Below are 17,625 nucleotides of genomic sequence, written 5' to 3' on the forward strand. Positions count from 1 at the left end.
AGGCAGGTGGATCACCTGAGGTCAGGAGTTTGAGACCAGCCTTACTAACATGGAGAAACCCCATCTCTACTAAAAATATAAAATTAGCTGGGTGTGGTGTTGCATGCCTGTAATCCCAGCTACTCGGGAGGCTGAGAGGCAGGAGAATCATTTGAACCTGGGAGGCGGAGGTTGTGGTGAGCCGAGATTGCACCATTGCACTCCAGCCTAGGCAACAAGAGTGAAACTCCCACTCGAAAAAAAAAAAAAAAATAGCTGGGTGTGGTAGCGTGCACCTGTAGTCCCAGCTACTCGGGAGGCTGAGGCAGGAGAATCACTTGAACCCGGGAGGCAGAGGTTGTGGTGAGCAGAGATTGCGCCACTGCCTGGGTAACAGCAGCGAAATTCTCTCCCCAAAAAAAAGAAAAAAAAAATATATATATATATGTGTGTATATATATATATAAAACAAATATATATATAAAACAAATATATATAAAACATATATATAAACAAATATATATAAAACAAATATATATATATATAAAATATGTATATGTAGCCATTGAATCAGTGTTTTCACAGATGTATTGCTTTTTTTTTTTTTTTTTTGAGACGGAATCTCACTCTGTCACCCAGGCTGGAGTGCAGTGACGTGATCTCGGCTCACTGCAACCTCCGCCTCCCGGGTTCACGCCATTCTCCTGCCTCGGCCTCCTGAGTAGCTGGGACTACAGGGGCCCGCCACCATGCCCAGCTAAGTTTTTGTATTTTTTTTTTTTTTTTTTAGTAGAGACGGGGTGTCACCGTGTTAGCCAGGATGGTCTCGATCTCCTGACCTCGTGATCCGCCCGTCTCGGCCTCCCAAAGTGCTGGGATTACAGGCTTGAGCCACCGCGCCCGGCCAGTTTTTGTATTTTTTAGTAGAGACGGGGTTTCACCATGTTAGTCAGGATGGTCTTGATCTCCTGACCTCGTGATTCGCCCGCCTCGGCCTCCCAGTGCTGGGGTTACAGGTGTGAGCCACCGCGCCCGGCCTCACAGATGTATTGCTTCTAATGAGTTAAGCTAAAAAGAGGGATGTTGAAAAAGGATGCAAGTGACCAAAAAAAAAAAAAGAGGTAATTTAAATATTCTTCAACATGGGATTGGCTAAATAAAGGATTTTGGAAGCCGGACGCAGTGGCTCACACCTGTAATCCCAGCACTTTGGGAAGCTGAGGTGGGCGGATCTTAAGGCCAGGAGTTAGAGACCAGCTGGGCCAATATGCTGAAACCCTGTCTCAATTAAAAATACAAAAATTAGCTGGGCGTGGTGGCACGTGCTTGGGAGGCTGAGGCAGACTTGCTTGAACCCAGGAGATGGAGGTTGCAGTGAGCCAAGGTTGCACCACTGCACTCTAGCCTGGGTGACAGAGCAAGACTCCATCTCAAAAAAAGAAAAAAGGATTTTGTGGTTCCTGTTTGGGTCTGGCCGTGGAATGTCCACAGGCATAATTCTGTTGAGCCAGGCTGAGGCCTGCATGGGAAAGGACGCCATCTGGAGAAAGGGAGGCTCTAGTCTTGCTGCCTGTGCCTGGCCTCTCTGCCTTCCAGGGGCCTGGGCTCCAGCCAAAGCAGGGCCTGAGGTCACCTGGTCAGGATGCCCTTTTCTTTTTGAGACAGGGTCTCACTTTGTTAGCCAGGCTGGCCGGCAGTGGTGCTATCTCAGCTCACTGCAATCTCCATCTCACCAGGTTCAAGCAATTCTCCTGCCTCAGCCTCCCTAGTAGCTGGGATTATAGGTGTGTGCTACCACAGCTGGCTAACTTTTCTATTTTTAATAGAGATGGGGATTTCTGCTGTGTGGGCCAGGCTGGTCTCAAACTTCTGACCTCAGATGATCTGTCTGCCTCGGCCTCCCAGAATACTGGGATTACAGGCGTGAGCCACTGCTCCCAGCCCCCTTTGCCTCTTAAAGGCCTCACCTCTTAATGCTGTTACACTTTGGGGATAAAGTTTCAGCACGGGTGTAGAGGGGACAAACATCCCATCCATACCCCTGATTCCCTTGGATACTGGCTTCTCAGTTACTCCTCAGCACACCATGAATGGAGGTGTTTTGGGGCTCTGCGCTCACCTCCTCCCTGGCTTCACCTCACCCACCTGTCTCCTGGTCCTCCTCCCCAGCAGCTCCCCAGAACCCTCAAGCTCCAAAAGCTCCAACCTGCTCTTCCTTCTGTTTGCCCTACTCAGAGACCACCCATCCTGGCTCTCAGTGGCTTTCTGAGCCCCCTCCTGCTTCTGCTTGGGCCCTAAAATACCTTTTTCTTTTCTTTTTTTTTTTTTTTTGAGACAGAGTCTCGCACTGTTGCCCAGGCTGGAGTGCAGTGGCGAGATCTCAGCTCACTGCAACCTCCGCTTTCTGGGTTCAAGCAATTCTCCTGTCTCACCCTCCCAAGTAGCTGGGACTACGGGCACCCGCCAGCACGCCCAGCTAATTTTTATATTTTTATAGATGGGGTTTCACCATGTTGGTCAGACTCATCTTGAACTCCTGACCTCAGGTGATCAGCCCGTCTTGGCCTCCCAAAGTGTTAGGATTACAGGTGTGAGCCACTGTGCCCAGCCTAAAGTCCCTTTTTCTTCGCAGCAGTTAGAGGGATGTTTCTGAAACACCCACTATCATTCCCTCTGCTCAAAACCTTGCAGTGATCCCTCTGCTCAAAACCTCTGCAAGCTGCTCGCAGAAAGCAGGCCCATTGTTACCCCAACCTCACTGCTGATAACCTTACCTGAGCCTGGAGGTGGAGGCTGCAGTGAGCTAGGGTCACACCAATGCACTCCAGCCTGGGTGGCAGAGTGAAACTCTGTCTCAAAACAAACAAACAGCGCCGAGCGCGGTGGCTCACGCCTGCAATCCCAGCACTTTGGGAGGCCGAGGTGGGTGGATCACGAGGTCAGGAGATCAAGACTATCCTGGCTAACACGGTGAAACCCTGTCTCTACTAAAAATGCAAAATTAGCCGGGCGTGGTGGCGGGCGCCTGTAGTCCCAGCTACTTGAGAGGCTGAGGCAGGAGAATGGCGTGAGCCCGGGAGGCGGAGCTTGCAGTGAGCTGAGATCGCACCACTGCACTCCAGCCTGGGCAACAGAGCGAGACTCCTTCTCAAAAAACAAACAAAAAAAGTCACATATTGTAGTCACATGTGTTCACAATAGGTCAATTGGTTGTGGAGGCAGACAGCAGACTGGTGTCTACCCAGGGCTGGCGGGGAGGGGCGGATGGGGAGTCACTGCTTAAAAGGTATAGGTTCCCTTTCAGGGTGCCAAAAAGGTTCTGGATCCACATAGCTGTGATGGTTGCACAACGCTGTGATTGTCGCTAATAGTACATTTTATGTGTATTTACCACAATTTTTTTTTTTTTTTGAGACAGAATCTTGTTCTGTTGCCCAGGCTGGAGTACAGTGGCACGATCACAGCTCACTGAAACCTCTGCCTCCTGGGTTCAAAGAATTCTCCTGCTTCAGCCTCCCGAGTAGCTGGGATTACACGCGTGCGTCACCACACCCAGATAATTTTTGTATTTTTAGTAGAGACGTAATTTTGCCATGTTGGCCTGGCTGGTCTTGAACTCCTGACCTCAGGTGATCCACCTCAGCCTCTCAAAGTGCTGGGATCACAGGAGTGAGCCACTGTGCCTGACCCACAATTTTAAAAAAGTATGTAAGGGGGCTGAGGCGGGCGGGTTGCCTGAGCTCAGGAGTTCTAGACCTGCCTAGGCAACATGGCAAAAACCCATCTCTACAAAATATACAAAAATTAGCTAGTGGTGGGCACCTGTAGTCCCACCTACTTGGGTGACTGAGGTGGAGGCTGCAGTGAGCTGAGATCACGGCCCTGCACTCCAGCCTGGGCGACAGAGCAAGGTGCTGTCTCAAAAAAAAAAAAAAAAAAATCTGGCCAGGCTCGGTGGCTCACGCCTGTAATCCCAGCACTTTGGGAGGCCAAGATGGACGGATCATCTGAGGTCAGGAGTTCAAGACCAGCCTGGCCAACATGGTGAAACTCTGTCTCTCCTAAAAATACAAAAAATTATCCGGGTGTGGTGGCAGGTGCCTGTAGTTCCAGCTACTCAGGAGGCTGAGGCAGGAGAATCACCTGACCCTGGGAGGCGGAGGTTGCAGTGAGCCAAGATTGCGCCACCGCACTCTAGCTTGCCTGACAGAGCAAGACTCCATCTCAAAAAACAAAAACAGGCTAGGTGCAGTGGCTCACGCCTATAATCTCAGCATTTTGGGAGGCCGAGGCGGGCGAATCATGAGGTCAACAGCTCCAGACCATCCGGGTCAACATGGCGAAACCCTGTCTCTACTAAAAATACAAAGATTAGCTGGGTGTAGTGGTGCGCGCCTGTAGTCCCAGCTACTCGGGAGGCTGAGGCAGGAGAATCACTTAAACCTGGGAGGCGGAGGTTGCAGTGAGATCGCGACACTGCACTCCAGCCTGGCGACAGAGTGAGACTCTGTCTCAAAAACAAACACCCAAAACAAACAAAAGCCAAAAACAACCCTCATCCCCAAAACCAAAAATTCAGTGTGGCTGGAAGTCGCGGCTCATGCCTGTCATACTAGCACTTTGGGAGGCCGAAATGGGAAAATGGTTTGAGGCTGGGAGTTTGAGAACAGCCTAGTCAACACAGCAAGACCCCGTCTGTATTTAAAATATATAATATAAATAAATTTAAAACAATTTAAAAAGTATATAAAAGAATAAAACAGCTTCGCAAAGCTACCCATGAGCCATCCCCGACCGGTGTTCTTCTCCCGTGACCCGGGTAATCATCCTGGGAGTCTCTAACACTAGAGGCGGTCAGTGGGCAGCGAGCACCGTACCCCTGGTTGGAGCTGTGGCGGTTTCCCAGCAGCAGCCGTGGGCGGGGCAACCTATCCTTAGGTCCGGAAGCTCTGGGGCGCGGCTGCCTCGCACCCGTCAGTACGCTCGCCCCTCGCGTTCTCTGGCTCTCAAATCCCAGTGCAGCCTCGAACACAGATTCTTCTGCTGCCCCGCCGCCTGCCTGTCAATCTGCTCCACCGTAACCACGCCCTCCTCACAGTCCCGCTCCATCTTCGCTCTCAGCGGGCCCGGCCCTGCCTCTGCCCTTTAGGGCCACACTGCTATCCAGGCCCCGCTCCCCGCATGTCCGTCAATCCGCTCCGGTTCCGCCCCGCCCGCCTCTCTCCGTTCCCTCACGCCGGCCTCGGCGCGGCCCGTTGTTATGACGACATGGTCGTAAATCCGCCATCTTCCTGCGGCGCGTTGCGACATGGAGGGCGCGATGGCAGTACGGGTGACGGCCGCTCATACGGCAGAAGCCCCGGCCGAAGCCGGGCGAGAAGCGGGCGAGGGTGCGGTTGCGGCGGTGGCGGCGGCCTTGGCCCCCAGCGGCTTCCTCGGCCTCCCGGCGCCCTTCAGCGAGGAAGGTAACCGGGCCGACCCGGAGGGTGCGGTCGGGGTGGGGGCCCGGATGGCCCGAGCTGCGGGCACGACCGACCCTCCCAGACCCAGACACCTCGCGGATCTCGCGGGGCCCTCACAGCCCTCCACGAGACCCCCAGGTTTGCTGCGACCCTCACGGGCCTCTCCTGCGGGGCGCCCGTCACCCCCCTCGCTGCGGTGTGCGCCCACAAGTGCTCGCGGGTTGCTGAGCCCCCGAGCGCCCTGTGTAGACATTCGCAGACGCCGCCACCGCCGACCCTGCCCCTCGGGCCGGCCTCCCGGCCCCTCTCTGCCTCCGATGCCTGAGTCTGGCCTTCTCCTCCTCTGGGCCCCTTCCCCCTTCACCTGATGGGCCTCTAGGGCCCTGTTGGTGGTTCCAAGAGAGCCTCGGTTTCTCCAGGATCTGGGCTTTGGGCCTGTCCGTAGGGAGGCAGCAGAGCCTAGTGCAAGAGGACTTGCACTGCAGCCAGCCTGTGGCACCGTCCCGTCCCACACTTGCCACTTTCTAGCTCTTTGATCCTGGGCAGGTGACCCCACCTCTGGGAACCTCTATTTCCACTACAGGATGGGGCGGCGGCTTCTGCCAGTAATGTAACAAGCCCTTATCCTGCGTTAGGATTTTTCATTCTCAAACCAATCCTGACAGGTGGACGTTATTGTTATTTTCTTTTTGGGGAAGAGGAAAATGGAAGGTTGGAGACGTGAAAGTGACCGGGTGGGCCGGGCGCGGTGGCTCATGCCCGTAATCCCAGCCCTTTGGGAGGCCGAGACGGGCGGATCACGAGGTCAGGAGATGGAGACCATCCTGGCTAAGACGGTGAAACCCGTCTCTACTAAAAATACAGAAAAAACAAAATTAGCCGCGCGTGGTGGTGGGCGCCTGTAGTCAGGAGGCTGAGGCGGGAGAATGGCGTGAACCCGGGAGCTGGAGCTTGCAGTGAGCTGCACTCCAGCCCGGGCGACAAAGTGAGATTCCGTCTCAAAAAAAAAAAAAAGAAAGTGACCGGAGTCTCCCAGGTAGTAAGTAGCAAGGGTTGGATTGGATCTCCGCACTGTGAAGGCCTTTAACTTCTGGGCTCTGCTGCCTCAGGAAAGCATCATGAAAATTAAAATAGAGATTGTGACCGGGCGGGGTGGCTCACACCTGTAATCCCAGCACTTTGAGAGGCCAAGATAGGTGGATCACCTGAGGTCAGGAGTTCGAGACCAGCTTGGCCAACATGATGAAACCCCATCTCTACTAAAAATATAAAAATTGGGCGTGGTGGCACGCATTTGTAATCCCAGCTACTTGGGAGGCTGAGGTAGGAGAACTGCTTGAGCCCAGGAGACGGAGGTTGCAGTGAGTCGAGATCGCGCCACTGCTCTCTAGCCTGGGTGACAGAGCAAGACTCTGTCTCAAAAAAAGAAAAAAGATTGTGTGTCATGTGCTGAGAGCAGTGTTGGGGATGCACTAGGTGCCCATTCCTGGGGGCACTGAGAGCTTTTGGAGGTGGAGCTTGGGTCTGTACCCTCTGAGCTTGTCCCATGAGGCTGCAGATGGCTGGGCACTGTGGCTCATACCTGTAACCCCAACACTTTGGGAGGCTGAGGTGGGAGGATCACCTGAGCCCGAGGAGTTCCAGACCAGCCTGGGCAACATAGTAAGACCTCGTTTCTATTTTCTTTTTTGTTTTTGAGACAGCGTTTCTCTCTTGTTGCCCAGGGTGGAGTGCAGTGCTGCGATCTCGGCTCACCGCAACCTCCGCCTCCTGGGTTCAAGCTATTCTCCTGCCTCAGCCTCCCGAGTAGCTGGGATTACAGGCATGTGCCATCACATCTGGCTAATTTTTTTTTTTTTTTTTTTTGAGACGGAGTCTCGCTCTGTTGCCCAGGCTGGAGTGCAGTGGCTGGATCTCAGCTCACTGCAAGCTCCGCTTCCTAGGTTCACGCCATTCTCCTGCCTCAGCCTCGGGAGTAGCTGGGACTACAGGCGCCCGCCACCTCGCCCGGCTAGTTTTTTGTATTTTTTTAGTAGAGACAGGGTTTCACCGTGTTAGCCAGGATGCTCTCGATTTCCTGACCTCGTGATCCGTCCGTCTCGGCCTCCCAAAGTGCTGGGATTACAGGCTTCAGCCACCGCGCCTGGCCTAATTTTGCATTTTTAGTAGAGATGGGGTTTCTCCATGGTGGCCAGGCTGGTCTCGAACTTCCGACCTCAGGTGATCTGTCTGCCTCAGCCTCCCAAAGTGCTGGGATTACAGGCGTGAACCACCACGCCCAACTCTTGATCTGTTTAGAAAAAAAAAAAAAGGTTGGCGCCATGGCTCATGCCTGTAATCCCAGCACTTTGGGAGGCTCAGGTGGGCGGATCCCGAGGTCAGGAGATCGAGACCATCCTGGCTAACATGGTGAAACCCCGTCTCTACTACAAATACAAAAAATTAGCTGCCGTGGTGGCGGGCGCCTGTAGTTCCAGCTACTAGGGAGGCTGAGGCAGGAGAATGGCGTGAACCTGGGAGGTGGAGCTTGCAGTGAGCCAAGCTCGCGTCACTGCACTCCAGCCTAGGCGACACAGTGAGATTCCGCCTCAAAAAAAAAAAAAAAAAAAAAAGGATGCAGATTGGGTCAGACAGGAAGGGAGGTGGTTAATGATTAGGTTGAGGGTGGTCTTGTCTTTGTCCCCATAGGATTCATAGTCTCTGCCTTTTTTCCTTGCCCCTTCTCGTTCAGCTTGGAGAAGGGCAGTGCCATCACGGCGAGGGGTCCCTTTAGAGGTTGCTGGGCCTTGCTGGGCCTGCTTGCGGCCTTGTTTAGTGTGCAATGGGCTGGGTGTGTCCCCTTCTAGGGTAGGGGGTTCTTCAGTGGCAATGCCCTGGAGCCAAGTGAGACACGGGAGTGGGGTGGGAAGGGGAGGTGGGTGGTGCACACCTCAAAGCTTGGTTTGTAACTGGGAGCCATCAGGAGGGGGACAATTCTCTGTTGAGTGGCCCTCTGCAGGGGAGTCATAGCTGTGGTTTGGCCCTTTCTCTGCCCTCGAATTCAACAGTAAACATTTGCCCAGCTCCTTCGGGCATCAGGCCTGGGTTTGATCTTGACGAGGGACTGAACGTGAGTGGTCAGAGCTGGCAAGCTATTATGGAAGCAGAAGGAACAGCTCCTATCCCTTTGTGTAAACAGGCACTGTCCCTGACACTCAGCGGTTGGGTGACCTTGAACTTCAGGTCATTTTCCTAGGATGGGAATAGTTCTCTCCATTTCCGCAGGGTGCTGGCAAGATTTGGTGACGTCCCCAGTGAGGTGCTTGGCACACAGTAAGGGGGTGGTCTCTTCTGCAGGACTGGGGTCCGGCACAACAATGGTGACGGGCTCAACCTTGGGAACAAGTAAAGTCCCAAACAGTGAGCAGAGTGGTCCCTGCGTTTGCCTCTCAGCCATAGCCAGTGGGCATCAGCCCATTTCGCAGATGAGGAGATGGCCACTCACATGCCCCAGGGCGCGCTCAGACTCCCACAGCTTTTGTTAGTTTGTTTTGTTTTTGTCTTTTTTAAGACAGGGTCTTACCCTGTTGCCCTGGCTGAAGTGCAGTGGTGCAATCATGGCTTACTGCAGCCTCAGCCCCTGAGCTCAAGCATTCCTCCTGAGTAGCTGGGACTACAGATGCATATGCCACCAGCCACCACACTTCCACACGTGGCTAACTGTTTGTATTTTGGTTTTGTTTTTTGAGACAGAGTCTCGCTGTGTCACCCCGGCTGGAGTGCAATGGGGCGGTCTTGGCTCACTGCAACCTTCGCCTGCCGGGTTGAAGTGATTCTCCTGCCTCAGCCTCCCAAGTAGCTGGGATTACAGGCATGCGCCACCAAGCCTGGCTAATTTTTTTTTTTTTTTAAATGGAGTCTCACTGTATCGTCCAGACTGGAGTGTAGTGCCGTGATCTCAGCTCACTGCAAACTCCGCCTCCTGGGTTCACGCCATTCTCCTCCCGCCTCAGCCTCCCCAGTAGCTGGGACTACAGGCGCCCGCCACCACACCTGGCTAATTTTTTTGTATTTTTAATAGAGATGGGGTTTCACTGTGTTTGCCAGGATGGTCTCGATCTCCTGACCTCATGATCCGCCCGCCTCGGCCTCCCAAAGTGCTGGGATTACTGGGGATTACTGGCGTGAGCCTAATTTTGTGTTTTTAGTAGAGATGGGGTTTCACCATGTTGGTCAGGCTGGTCTCGAACTCCTGACCTCAGGTGATCCAGCTGCCTCGGCCTCCCAAAGTGTTGGGATTATAGGTGTGAACCACCACGCCTGGCCTAAATGTTTTAACAATGCTTTAAAAACATTTTCCTTTTTTTTTTTTTTGTAGAGATGGGTCTTGCTATGTTGACCAGGCTGGTCTTGAACTCCTGGGCTCAAGCTGTCCTCCCACCTCGGCCCCTTAAGGTGCTGAGATTACAAGTGGGAGCCACCATGCCTGGCCCCAACAGTCTTAAATCCTGGTCCTTTACTGTCCCCAGCCAAGCATGGAGGAATCCCTCTGCCTCTAGCCCCTCTCTGGGCCTGTCACCACTGAGGTGAGGGTTTTGGGCATGGCAGCCTTAGCAGATCCCTGCAGCCTAAGCATGCTGTCAGGGCCACCCTCTGCTGGGTGCTGACCTCCTGAGGGTGGGTCTGGCCCCTGCAGACCTGCAGAGGATGAGAGCTGTACCCTGGGGTGACCTTGTTTTGGGCCTGAGTGTGTTCTCAGCAGCCTAGGGAAGTAGCTCTGCTTCTGACGGCCTCCTGGGGGAATCTGTTCTAGGGCTGGAGGAAAAGCCAGACGGGGCCCTGGCTGCCCAGCCTCCACCTTCCCAGGCCCTGCTGACAGCAGGCTCGTTGCAGATGAGGACGATGTGCACAGATGCGGCCGCTGCCAGGCGGAGTTCACCGCCTTGGAGGATTTTGTTCAGCACAAGATTCAGAAGGCCTGCCATCGGGCCCCTCAGGAGGCCCTGCCTGCCACTCCTGCCACCACAGCGTTGCTGGGCCAGGAGGTGAGCCGCCACCCACCTTCCCATTCCCTCCCGGGTTCACCTGACAGGCGGGGGAGGTGGCCGCACTCCAGGATAGACCTGTGCAGCTGGTTCCGGGGCCCACGTGGGCGGGCAGAGGGCAGGCATCTGGCTGCGGTGTGGGAGGGTCTGGGTGTGTGAGCCTGTGGTGCTCTGGGGTGTCCTGGAGGGCCTGCGGTGGCACAGCCTTCTTGGCAGCCTCTGGCTGAAGCCTGTGCTGTTGGGGACTGGGATCTCTTCTTTCTTGGACCCTGAGGGTCTCCTTTGGCTCTGGGTGCCATGGCAGCTTCTGTCTCTTTGGCTTATCTTCTGTCCTGTGCACACAGTCCCTAGGGACTTCACAAGTGCAGTGTGGCCCTGGAGGTCCCACCATCTCATCATCAAACGGCCACCTTTGCTGAGCCCCATGCCCGGCTTGGGCTGAGCGCACAGGCCTGTGAAGCCCGCACACGCCGCGGTGGGTACTTGTCTGCATTGCACAGTCAGGAGAGCAGGCTCAGAGGGTGGTCAGTGGTCTCCGACCACCAGCGGGGCATGGCCCAGACGACGCTGGACCCTGTTCACCCCACTCTGAGCCTGTGCTCTTTACCTGCCCCTCCCAGAGGTGCCCCCTCCTCCAAGAAGGCCTCTGGTTCACACCCCCAGGGCCCTCTCCTCAGACCGCTCTGCCGGAAATGATGGGCTGGGACCGCACTGTTGTTCCTGCAGGCTGGCTCAGCTTCCTGCCAGAGTTGCTGGTCCCTCCCTGCAGGTGCCCTGTGCTCCAGGTCCAGCCCCTGTGGCCAGAGGCGTGAGAGTGACGGCGCTGACCCTGGCCATGGGTGAAGGGGCTGGTCTGGGACCTGTGGTCCTGTTGGGGAAGAGGAGAGCCCCCACCCCAGCCGTCCCAAGGACATGGACCCAGGCCTGAGCATCACAGGCCACACCTTCACAGCTTTACACTGGCAGAGCCCAGGCCTCTTCTCTGAGAACTAACTGTAGAGCATACAGACGAGTCCCCTCTGTTTTCTGCCCCCTTTGGCAGGTGGTGCCGGCAGCCCCAGGCCCAGATGAGCCCATCACTGTGGCCCACATTGTAGTGGAGGCAGCCTCCCTGGCAGCAGACATCAGCCACGCACCTGACCTTGTTGGTAAGCCAACTGCCATGGATCACTGGCCTGACAGACCTTCGTGGTCGGGGCCAGAGGATGGGGCCTCTGCTGCCTGTATGCTCATCTCTCCTGAGACCAGGGCCTGGCTGGGAGGGGCCGCGGCCTCGTGGGAGCTTTCCGAGGGCATAGCCTGCAGGAGGAGGGAGCGTTGGGCACTGGGCCTTCCTCAGGTGTCCATAGTGGCCGGGGGCACACCCAGGCACCAGGGAGTCTTCGGGCTGTGCTCTCTCCCCCCAGCTTTCCTGGGTGGTCTCAGCCCTGTCCCTCCCAGAATTTTCCCCACTTCCTGCCACCCCCTGGTTCCTGCTCCCTGCCCCTAGGCAGCAGCATCCACCAGGCACCCACCAGGATGGCCCGTTCACCCGGCAGCAGCTCTAGAGGGTGGGTGCAGGGTGGACGGGGCTCTGCCGCCTCTCCAGCTGAGCTCGGACTTGCTGCTGTGATGGCCTGCCGTCCCCAGTGCTCACTCTGGTGTGGGGGTGGTGACTGCTGCTCTGGTCCTCATGGGGCTTTTATGAGCATGCAATGCCAGCTCTCTCTGATGGCTACTTTTTAAGTGAAGGCGTCTCCCTGATGTGCTGTGGGAGGGGCTGTTGTGAGGTCTGGATGGGCAAGCTCTCACTCATCGGGGACAGATGTGTGTGCAAGGGGGACATTCAGAGGCAGCCAGGGCCTGAGGAGGTTGAGGGAGCCAGGGGCTGCTGGGGTTGGGGGTGCGGCAGGGGCAACTGGCTGGGTGTGCAGACGTGAGGGAAGGAGCTGTCTGGGCCTAATGCTGTGGGAGGTTGGGGTGGAGCATGGCTGCTGCCTGGGGAGCCTGCTGGACCGGGGCCGAGGCAGGCAGGGAGTGGGCAGCTGGACAGGAAGTAGGTTTGGGCACCAGGCGGAACCTGGCCTTTGGCAGCCCTTGGTACCTGCTGCGGCAGGAAGAGGGGGTGGAGGAGCCGTGGCAGGGGCCAGCCCCCGGCCTGGGAAGGGCACTAGCGAGCAGGCCGCTCTCCAGGAGGCAGCCGGGGCACCTGTCTCACCTCCGTGCTGCCTTTCCCTGGCATTCCTGCGACCAAGACACTCATCAGTGCCACTCAGAGCTCGGAATGTTCATGTGGGAGGTGGGGCGGGCTCTGGCCTTGACCTGGCGTTTGGATGGTGGCGTCATCTGGGAGCACGAACTCCCTAGGTTCTGGCGGGGTCTCTGGGCTGGGTCTCTGGCCACCCAGGCCCCTTTCCACCCACCTAACCTCTAGCAGCCCCCAGTCTTGGGCTCAGCACCCCTCCCTGTGCTTCAGGGACCCCTCTCAGCACCCCTGCCCCTCTGGCACCCCTGGGATTTTCCCCCTTGCGGGCATCCTGGGCACCCTGAGTGTGCCCTTGGCCAGTCAGCAGGCCTGGTGGGCTGAGTCCAGGGCTGCTAGCTCTCCTATTGGCCTCCAGTGGAGATGGCACAGGGTCCTGCCTGCCGGTGGCCAAGGGCTGGGGCAGTGCCGGGTCCGGTCTTTGCGGGTGCAGGGGTGCGGTCAGCTGTATGCGCAGTTGGAGCCCACCTCCAGGCCCTCCTGCCTCTTCCGCGGAAAAAATTTGTGTCTCCTCTGTGGCCTGGCAGCAGCCATGTTCCCCCAGGTCCTCCCCATGAGGGGCCTCTGTCCTTTGGAAGATCACTCCTGGGGCGTCGAGCGTCTAAGCCAGGGCTTGGGCAGGAGAGGCTCTTAATTGTTTCTGAGTCACGGCGCTTTTGTTGTGTTTCAAGAGAACAGCTTGTCAAAACAAGACGCCAGCCGGACTGAGGTGGTTTCTAAGAAGGAGCTTCACAGCTGTTTCCCACTTGTCATCTTTATGAGCAGAAAACGTGAAGTGTGTTTACAACCTAGCTTTGCACATTGTCAGATTTTTCCCAGCACCCTCCAGAAGTGCAAAAGCCCGGCTTCCTCGCCTCAGGCTGTCCCGGGTGTCTGGAGAGCAATCACTCTCCCAGGCCAAGCCTGCCTTGTCTGTCCTGCTACAGCGGCCTGGCCCATCTCCTCTAATGGAGGAGTGGCCCCGGACGCATATCCTCCCTATGTTGGTGGGAGCAGTGGCAGGAGCCGTGGCAGCGAACAGGACAGGCGGCTGTCTCTTCACCCAGGGACCTTGTCACCAGGATTCGCATGTCCTGCTGGCTTTGGGGATGGGCCATGTTCCATGGTGGGTCTCCCTGTGGACACATTTGGGGGCCCTGGAGCATCTCTGGGCAGCCTGACAGAGTCCGGAGATGTCTCTCCACCGCTCACTCTGACCTGGAGAGTTGAATGGGGCCTTGGCTGCTGCTCGGGCCTGTGTGTTGAGGGCTCAGTGCAGGTTGGGTCCAGGATGTGGCTTGGAGCAGCAGTTCCCCTCCCCTGGAGCCAGCGGTCTCTGGGTAGGGGCAGGTCTTGGGGCTTAGGCCGAGATGCCTCTCCTAGGTGGTGGGCACATCAAAGAGGTCATCGTGGGTGCTGAGGCGGAGCCGGGGGACAGTGAGATGGCCGAGGCCCCGGGCAGCCCCCACCAGCAGGGACTGGGGCTCGCAGGGGAGGGCGAGCCGGCCCAGGTGAAGCTACTGGTGAACAAGGACGGCCGCTATGTGTGTGCACTGTGCCACAAGACCTTCAAGACGGTGAGCTGGTGTGTGGGGAGCCAGTGTGCGGGTGGCAGGCCCCCTCCTGTTCCCCTAGGACGGCCCTGAGCTGCCACGCCCTCCCCCACAGGGCAGCATCCTCAAGGCCCACATGGTCACTCACAGCAGCCGCAAGGACCACGAGTGCAAGCTCTGTGGGGCCTCCTTCCGCACCAAGGGCTCACTCATCCGGCACCACCGGCGGCATACGGGTGAGCTGGCTGCACCTTGGGCTGGAGCCCTGTAGCACCCCGATGGCTGGCCCTGGGGTGCCCCAGCCTCGCACTCCCCAGCTTTGGGGATGAGGCAGGGTCCCCTGCCTGTCTTCACCGTGTCACCTTGTCGCCAGCCTGCTGGGGCTGCCTGGGGCTGACTAGGTTCTCTCTGCAGATGAGCGCCCCTACAAGTGCTCCAAGTGTGGGAAGAGCTTCCGGGAGTCGGGCGCACTGACCCGGCACCTCAAGTCTCTCACCCCCTGCACGGAGAAAATCCGCTTCAGTGTGAGCAAGGATGTGGTTGTCAGCAAAGAGGATGCACCTGCAGGTCAGCATGATGCGGGCAGCTGCCTGATCCCGGGGACTGGCTGTGGACCCAGCCACCACTGGGGTATGTGAGGGAGCTTCACTCCTTCACTCTACTTTGAAGGGTCTGGAGCTGGAGCTGCCACCTTGGGGACAGTCACATCATCGGTGACAGGCGAGCCCATAGAGACTTCACCTGTGATTCACCTGGTGACAGATGCCAAGGGCACCGTCATCCACGAAGTCCACGTCCAGATGCAGGAGCTGCCCCTGGGCATGAAAACCCTGGCCCCGGAGGTGTGGGCGACGGGGGGCCCTGGAGGGCCGCTCTGTCTTCTGCCTGCTTGGTGCCAGTCTTTGTTCTGAGCACTGGCTCCAGGGGTCTGGGCCAGGCAGGCGAGGGCTGGAAGAGCAGGGCTGGTGGGAGCACCATGGGGGTCTGAGGGTTTGCACAAGGCTCCTGGCATGGGTCTGCCCCATGGGGTGGGTGCTGGATGCCAGGCTGCCTGGCCAGCCTCCTCTCTCTGCCTCCCCTGCAGCCCCCCATCTCCCAGGAGCTCCCCTGCTCCAGTGAAGGCAGCCGAGAGAACCTGCTGCACCAGGCCATGCAGAACTCCGGCATCGTCCTTGAGCGCACCGCTGGGGAGGAGGGTGCCCTGGAGCCAGCCCCTGCTGCTGGGTCTAGTCCCCAGCCCCTGGCAGAGGCAGCCCCGCAGCTGCCAGTACTGGAAGTGCAGCCGCTGGAGACAGTAGGTGCCGGCATCACCTGCAGGCTCCTCTCAGGGCTGGATCCCGGGGGCTGTCCCCATGCTGGCCTTTGCACTCCCTGAAGTGGTTTTCTGCAGTGACTTTGTCCATTGATCTGTTTACTGCCTTCCCTGGGGCCACGAGGGAGCCTGCCAGGGTGGGGCCCATGGTTGTGTTCCTGGCACTGCCAGGGCACAGCCTGCCGCAGGTGCTGGAGGCCTTCCTGTGGTTCCCCAGCAGGTGGCCAGCGAGGCCTCAGCGGTGCCCAGAACCCACCCATGTCCTCAGTGCAGTGAGACCTTCCCGACAGCAGCCACCCTGGAGGCCCACAAGAGGGGCCACACCGGTGGGTGATGGGTGGGTGTGTGGCCCACAGCAGTGGATGGGCTATAGGTGACCGGGGTGCCTCTGGGTGTCCAGGGTGGGTCCATAGACAGCAGGGAGCCAGGGGAGCTGTGGGCAGGTGGCAGGTGGCCTGGAGGGCCCGCCGGTGATGGGCCTGGCCTGATGTGTGTGGCTGCAGGGCCGAGGCCGTTCGCCTGTGTGCAGTGTGGCAAGGCTTTCCCCAAGGCCTACCTGCTCAAGAAGCACCAGGAGGTGCACGTGCGTGAGCGCCGCTTCCGCTGTGGCGACTGCGGGAAGCTCTACAAGACCATCGCCCATGTGCGTGGCCACCGGCGTGTCCACTCAGACGAGCGGCCATACCCTTGTCCCGAGTGTGGCAAGCGCTACAAGACTAAGGTAGGCCTCTGGCCTCAGGACCCTGGCACCTGACCCCCCATCCTGCTTCCTGGCCCTGGCCCCGGTGCACCCCCTTCCCTGCCTCCACCGTGCTCCGTCTTGGCCTAGCCCCTCCCTTGGGCCAGAAGTGGGAGGGGAGAGCTGTAGTCTGCTGTGGCCCAGGCCAGGCTGGCACTGACAGGTGTCTCCACAGAACGCACAGCAGGTGCACTTCCGGACACATCTGGAGGAGAAGCCGCATGTGTGCCAGTTCTGCAGCCGTGGCTTCCGAGAGAAGGGCTCGCTGGTGCGGCACGTGCGACACCACACAGGCGAGAAGCCATTCAAGTGCTACAAGTGCGGCCGTGGCTTTGCTGAGCACGGCACGCTGAACCGGCACCTGCGCACCAAAGGTCTGGGCCCGTGGAGTCGGGAGGAGGAGGGGAGGGGCCTGGGGCTCGCCAAGCCCTGACTGAGTCCCCACCCGCAGGGGGCTGCCTGCTGGAAGTGGAGGAGTTGCTGGTGTCCGAGGAGAGCCCCGCGGCAGCCACCACCGTCCTCGCTGAGGACCCGCACACGGTGTTGGTGGAGTTCTCGTCCGTGGTAGCCGACACCCAGGAGTATATCATTGAGGTGGGTGTGGGGCCCTGGGGCCAGGTTGGGACCCAGGGGCAACCAAAGCTGACCTCTATCCTTCTGCCCATCTGCCCAGGCCGCTGCGGATGATGCGGAAACCAGTGAGGCCACGGAGATCATCGAGGGCACCCAGACGGAGGTGAGGGGTGGGGCGGGCGGGGGCAGGGAGGCTCCCTGGCGCAGCCGCTTTCGCTGAGCCGTGGCCCTGCAGGTGGACAGCCACATCATGAAGGTGGTGCAGCAGATTGTGCACCAGGCCAGCGCCGGCCACCAGATCATTGTGCAGAATGTCACCATGGATGAGGAGACAGCGCTGGGCCCAGAGGCGGCTGCTGCTGACACCATCACCATCGCAACCCCCGAGAGCCTGACAGAACAGGTGGCCATGACACTGGCCTCAGCCATCAGCGAGGGCACTGTGCTTGCCACCCGGGCAGGGGCGAGTGGCACTGAACAGGCCACTGTGACCATGGTGTCATCAGAGGACATCGAGATCCTGGAGCATGCAGGCGAGCTGGTCATCTCCTCGCCAGAGGGCCAGCTGGAGGTGCAGACGGTCATCGTCTAGCATGAGGTCTGCGGGGTCCTGGCCGGGCAGGGACAGGGCAGAGGACCTGAGAGCCCCGCCCACGCCTGCCTGGCAGAGAAGATGGCACAGAATGGAGGCGCCCCAAGATGGGCAGTGTACATAAGAGTTTCTTGTTGCTTTACAATAAAACATGAGAACCTGCAGCGTGT

General features: G+C 58.0%; 1 protein-coding gene across 4 annotated transcripts; it reads left to right on the top strand.

Annotated features, from left to right (window-relative positions):
• The first annotated feature begins 4,991 nt into the window (after positions 1-4,991).
• E4F1 (E4F transcription factor 1) lies at positions 4,992-17,619 on the top strand. Of its 4 annotated transcripts, none has more exons than XM_007982505.3 (14): positions 4,992-5,444; positions 10,234-10,465; positions 11,508-11,613; positions 14,070-14,263; positions 14,355-14,475; positions 14,654-14,806; positions 14,909-15,081; positions 15,324-15,533; positions 15,772-15,877; positions 16,055-16,272; positions 16,466-16,664; positions 16,742-16,884; positions 16,964-17,026; positions 17,099-17,619. In XM_007982505.3, the coding sequence occupies exons 1-14, from the start codon at positions 5,161-5,163 to the stop codon at positions 17,453-17,455; spliced, it is 2,559 nt and encodes an 852-aa protein (XP_007980696.1). In that variant the 5' UTR covers positions 4,992-5,160; the 3' UTR covers positions 17,456-17,619. The 4 variants fall into 4 exon arrangements, with proteins under 4 accessions (XP_007980696.1, XP_007980689.1, XP_007980709.1 ...); XM_007982498.3 differs by having other exon boundaries at positions 4,994-5,444; positions 15,769-15,877; XM_007982518.3 differs by having other exon boundaries at positions 5,178-5,444; positions 10,314-10,465; positions 15,769-15,877; positions 16,742-16,832; positions 17,099-17,220.
• The last annotated feature ends 6 nt before the right edge of the window (positions 17,620-17,625 follow it).

The sequence above is a fragment of the Chlorocebus sabaeus genome, chromosome 5, assembly GCF_047675955.1.
Source record: "Chlorocebus sabaeus isolate Y175 chromosome 5, mChlSab1.0.hap1, whole genome shotgun sequence".
NCBI classification, from domain to species: Eukaryota; Metazoa; Chordata; class Mammalia; order Primates; family Cercopithecidae; genus Chlorocebus; species Chlorocebus sabaeus.

What these genes read in the sequence shown, in the direction of transcription:
- E4F1 (XM_007982498.3), top strand. Translation starts at nt 5,161, where the DNA reads ATGTCCGTCAATCCGCTCCGGTTCCGCCCCGCCCGCCTCTCTCCGTTC. An exon ending in GCCACAAGACCTTCAAGACG is followed by an intron (nt 14,264 to 14,354) that starts GTGAGCTGGTGT and finishes CCTCCCCCACAG; the next exon opens with GGCAGCATCCTCAAGGCCCA. An exon ending in CCGGCACCTGCGCACCAAAG is followed by an intron (nt 16,665 to 16,741) that starts GTCTGGGCCCGT and finishes CCCCACCCGCAG; the next exon opens with GGGGCTGCCTGCTGGAAGTG.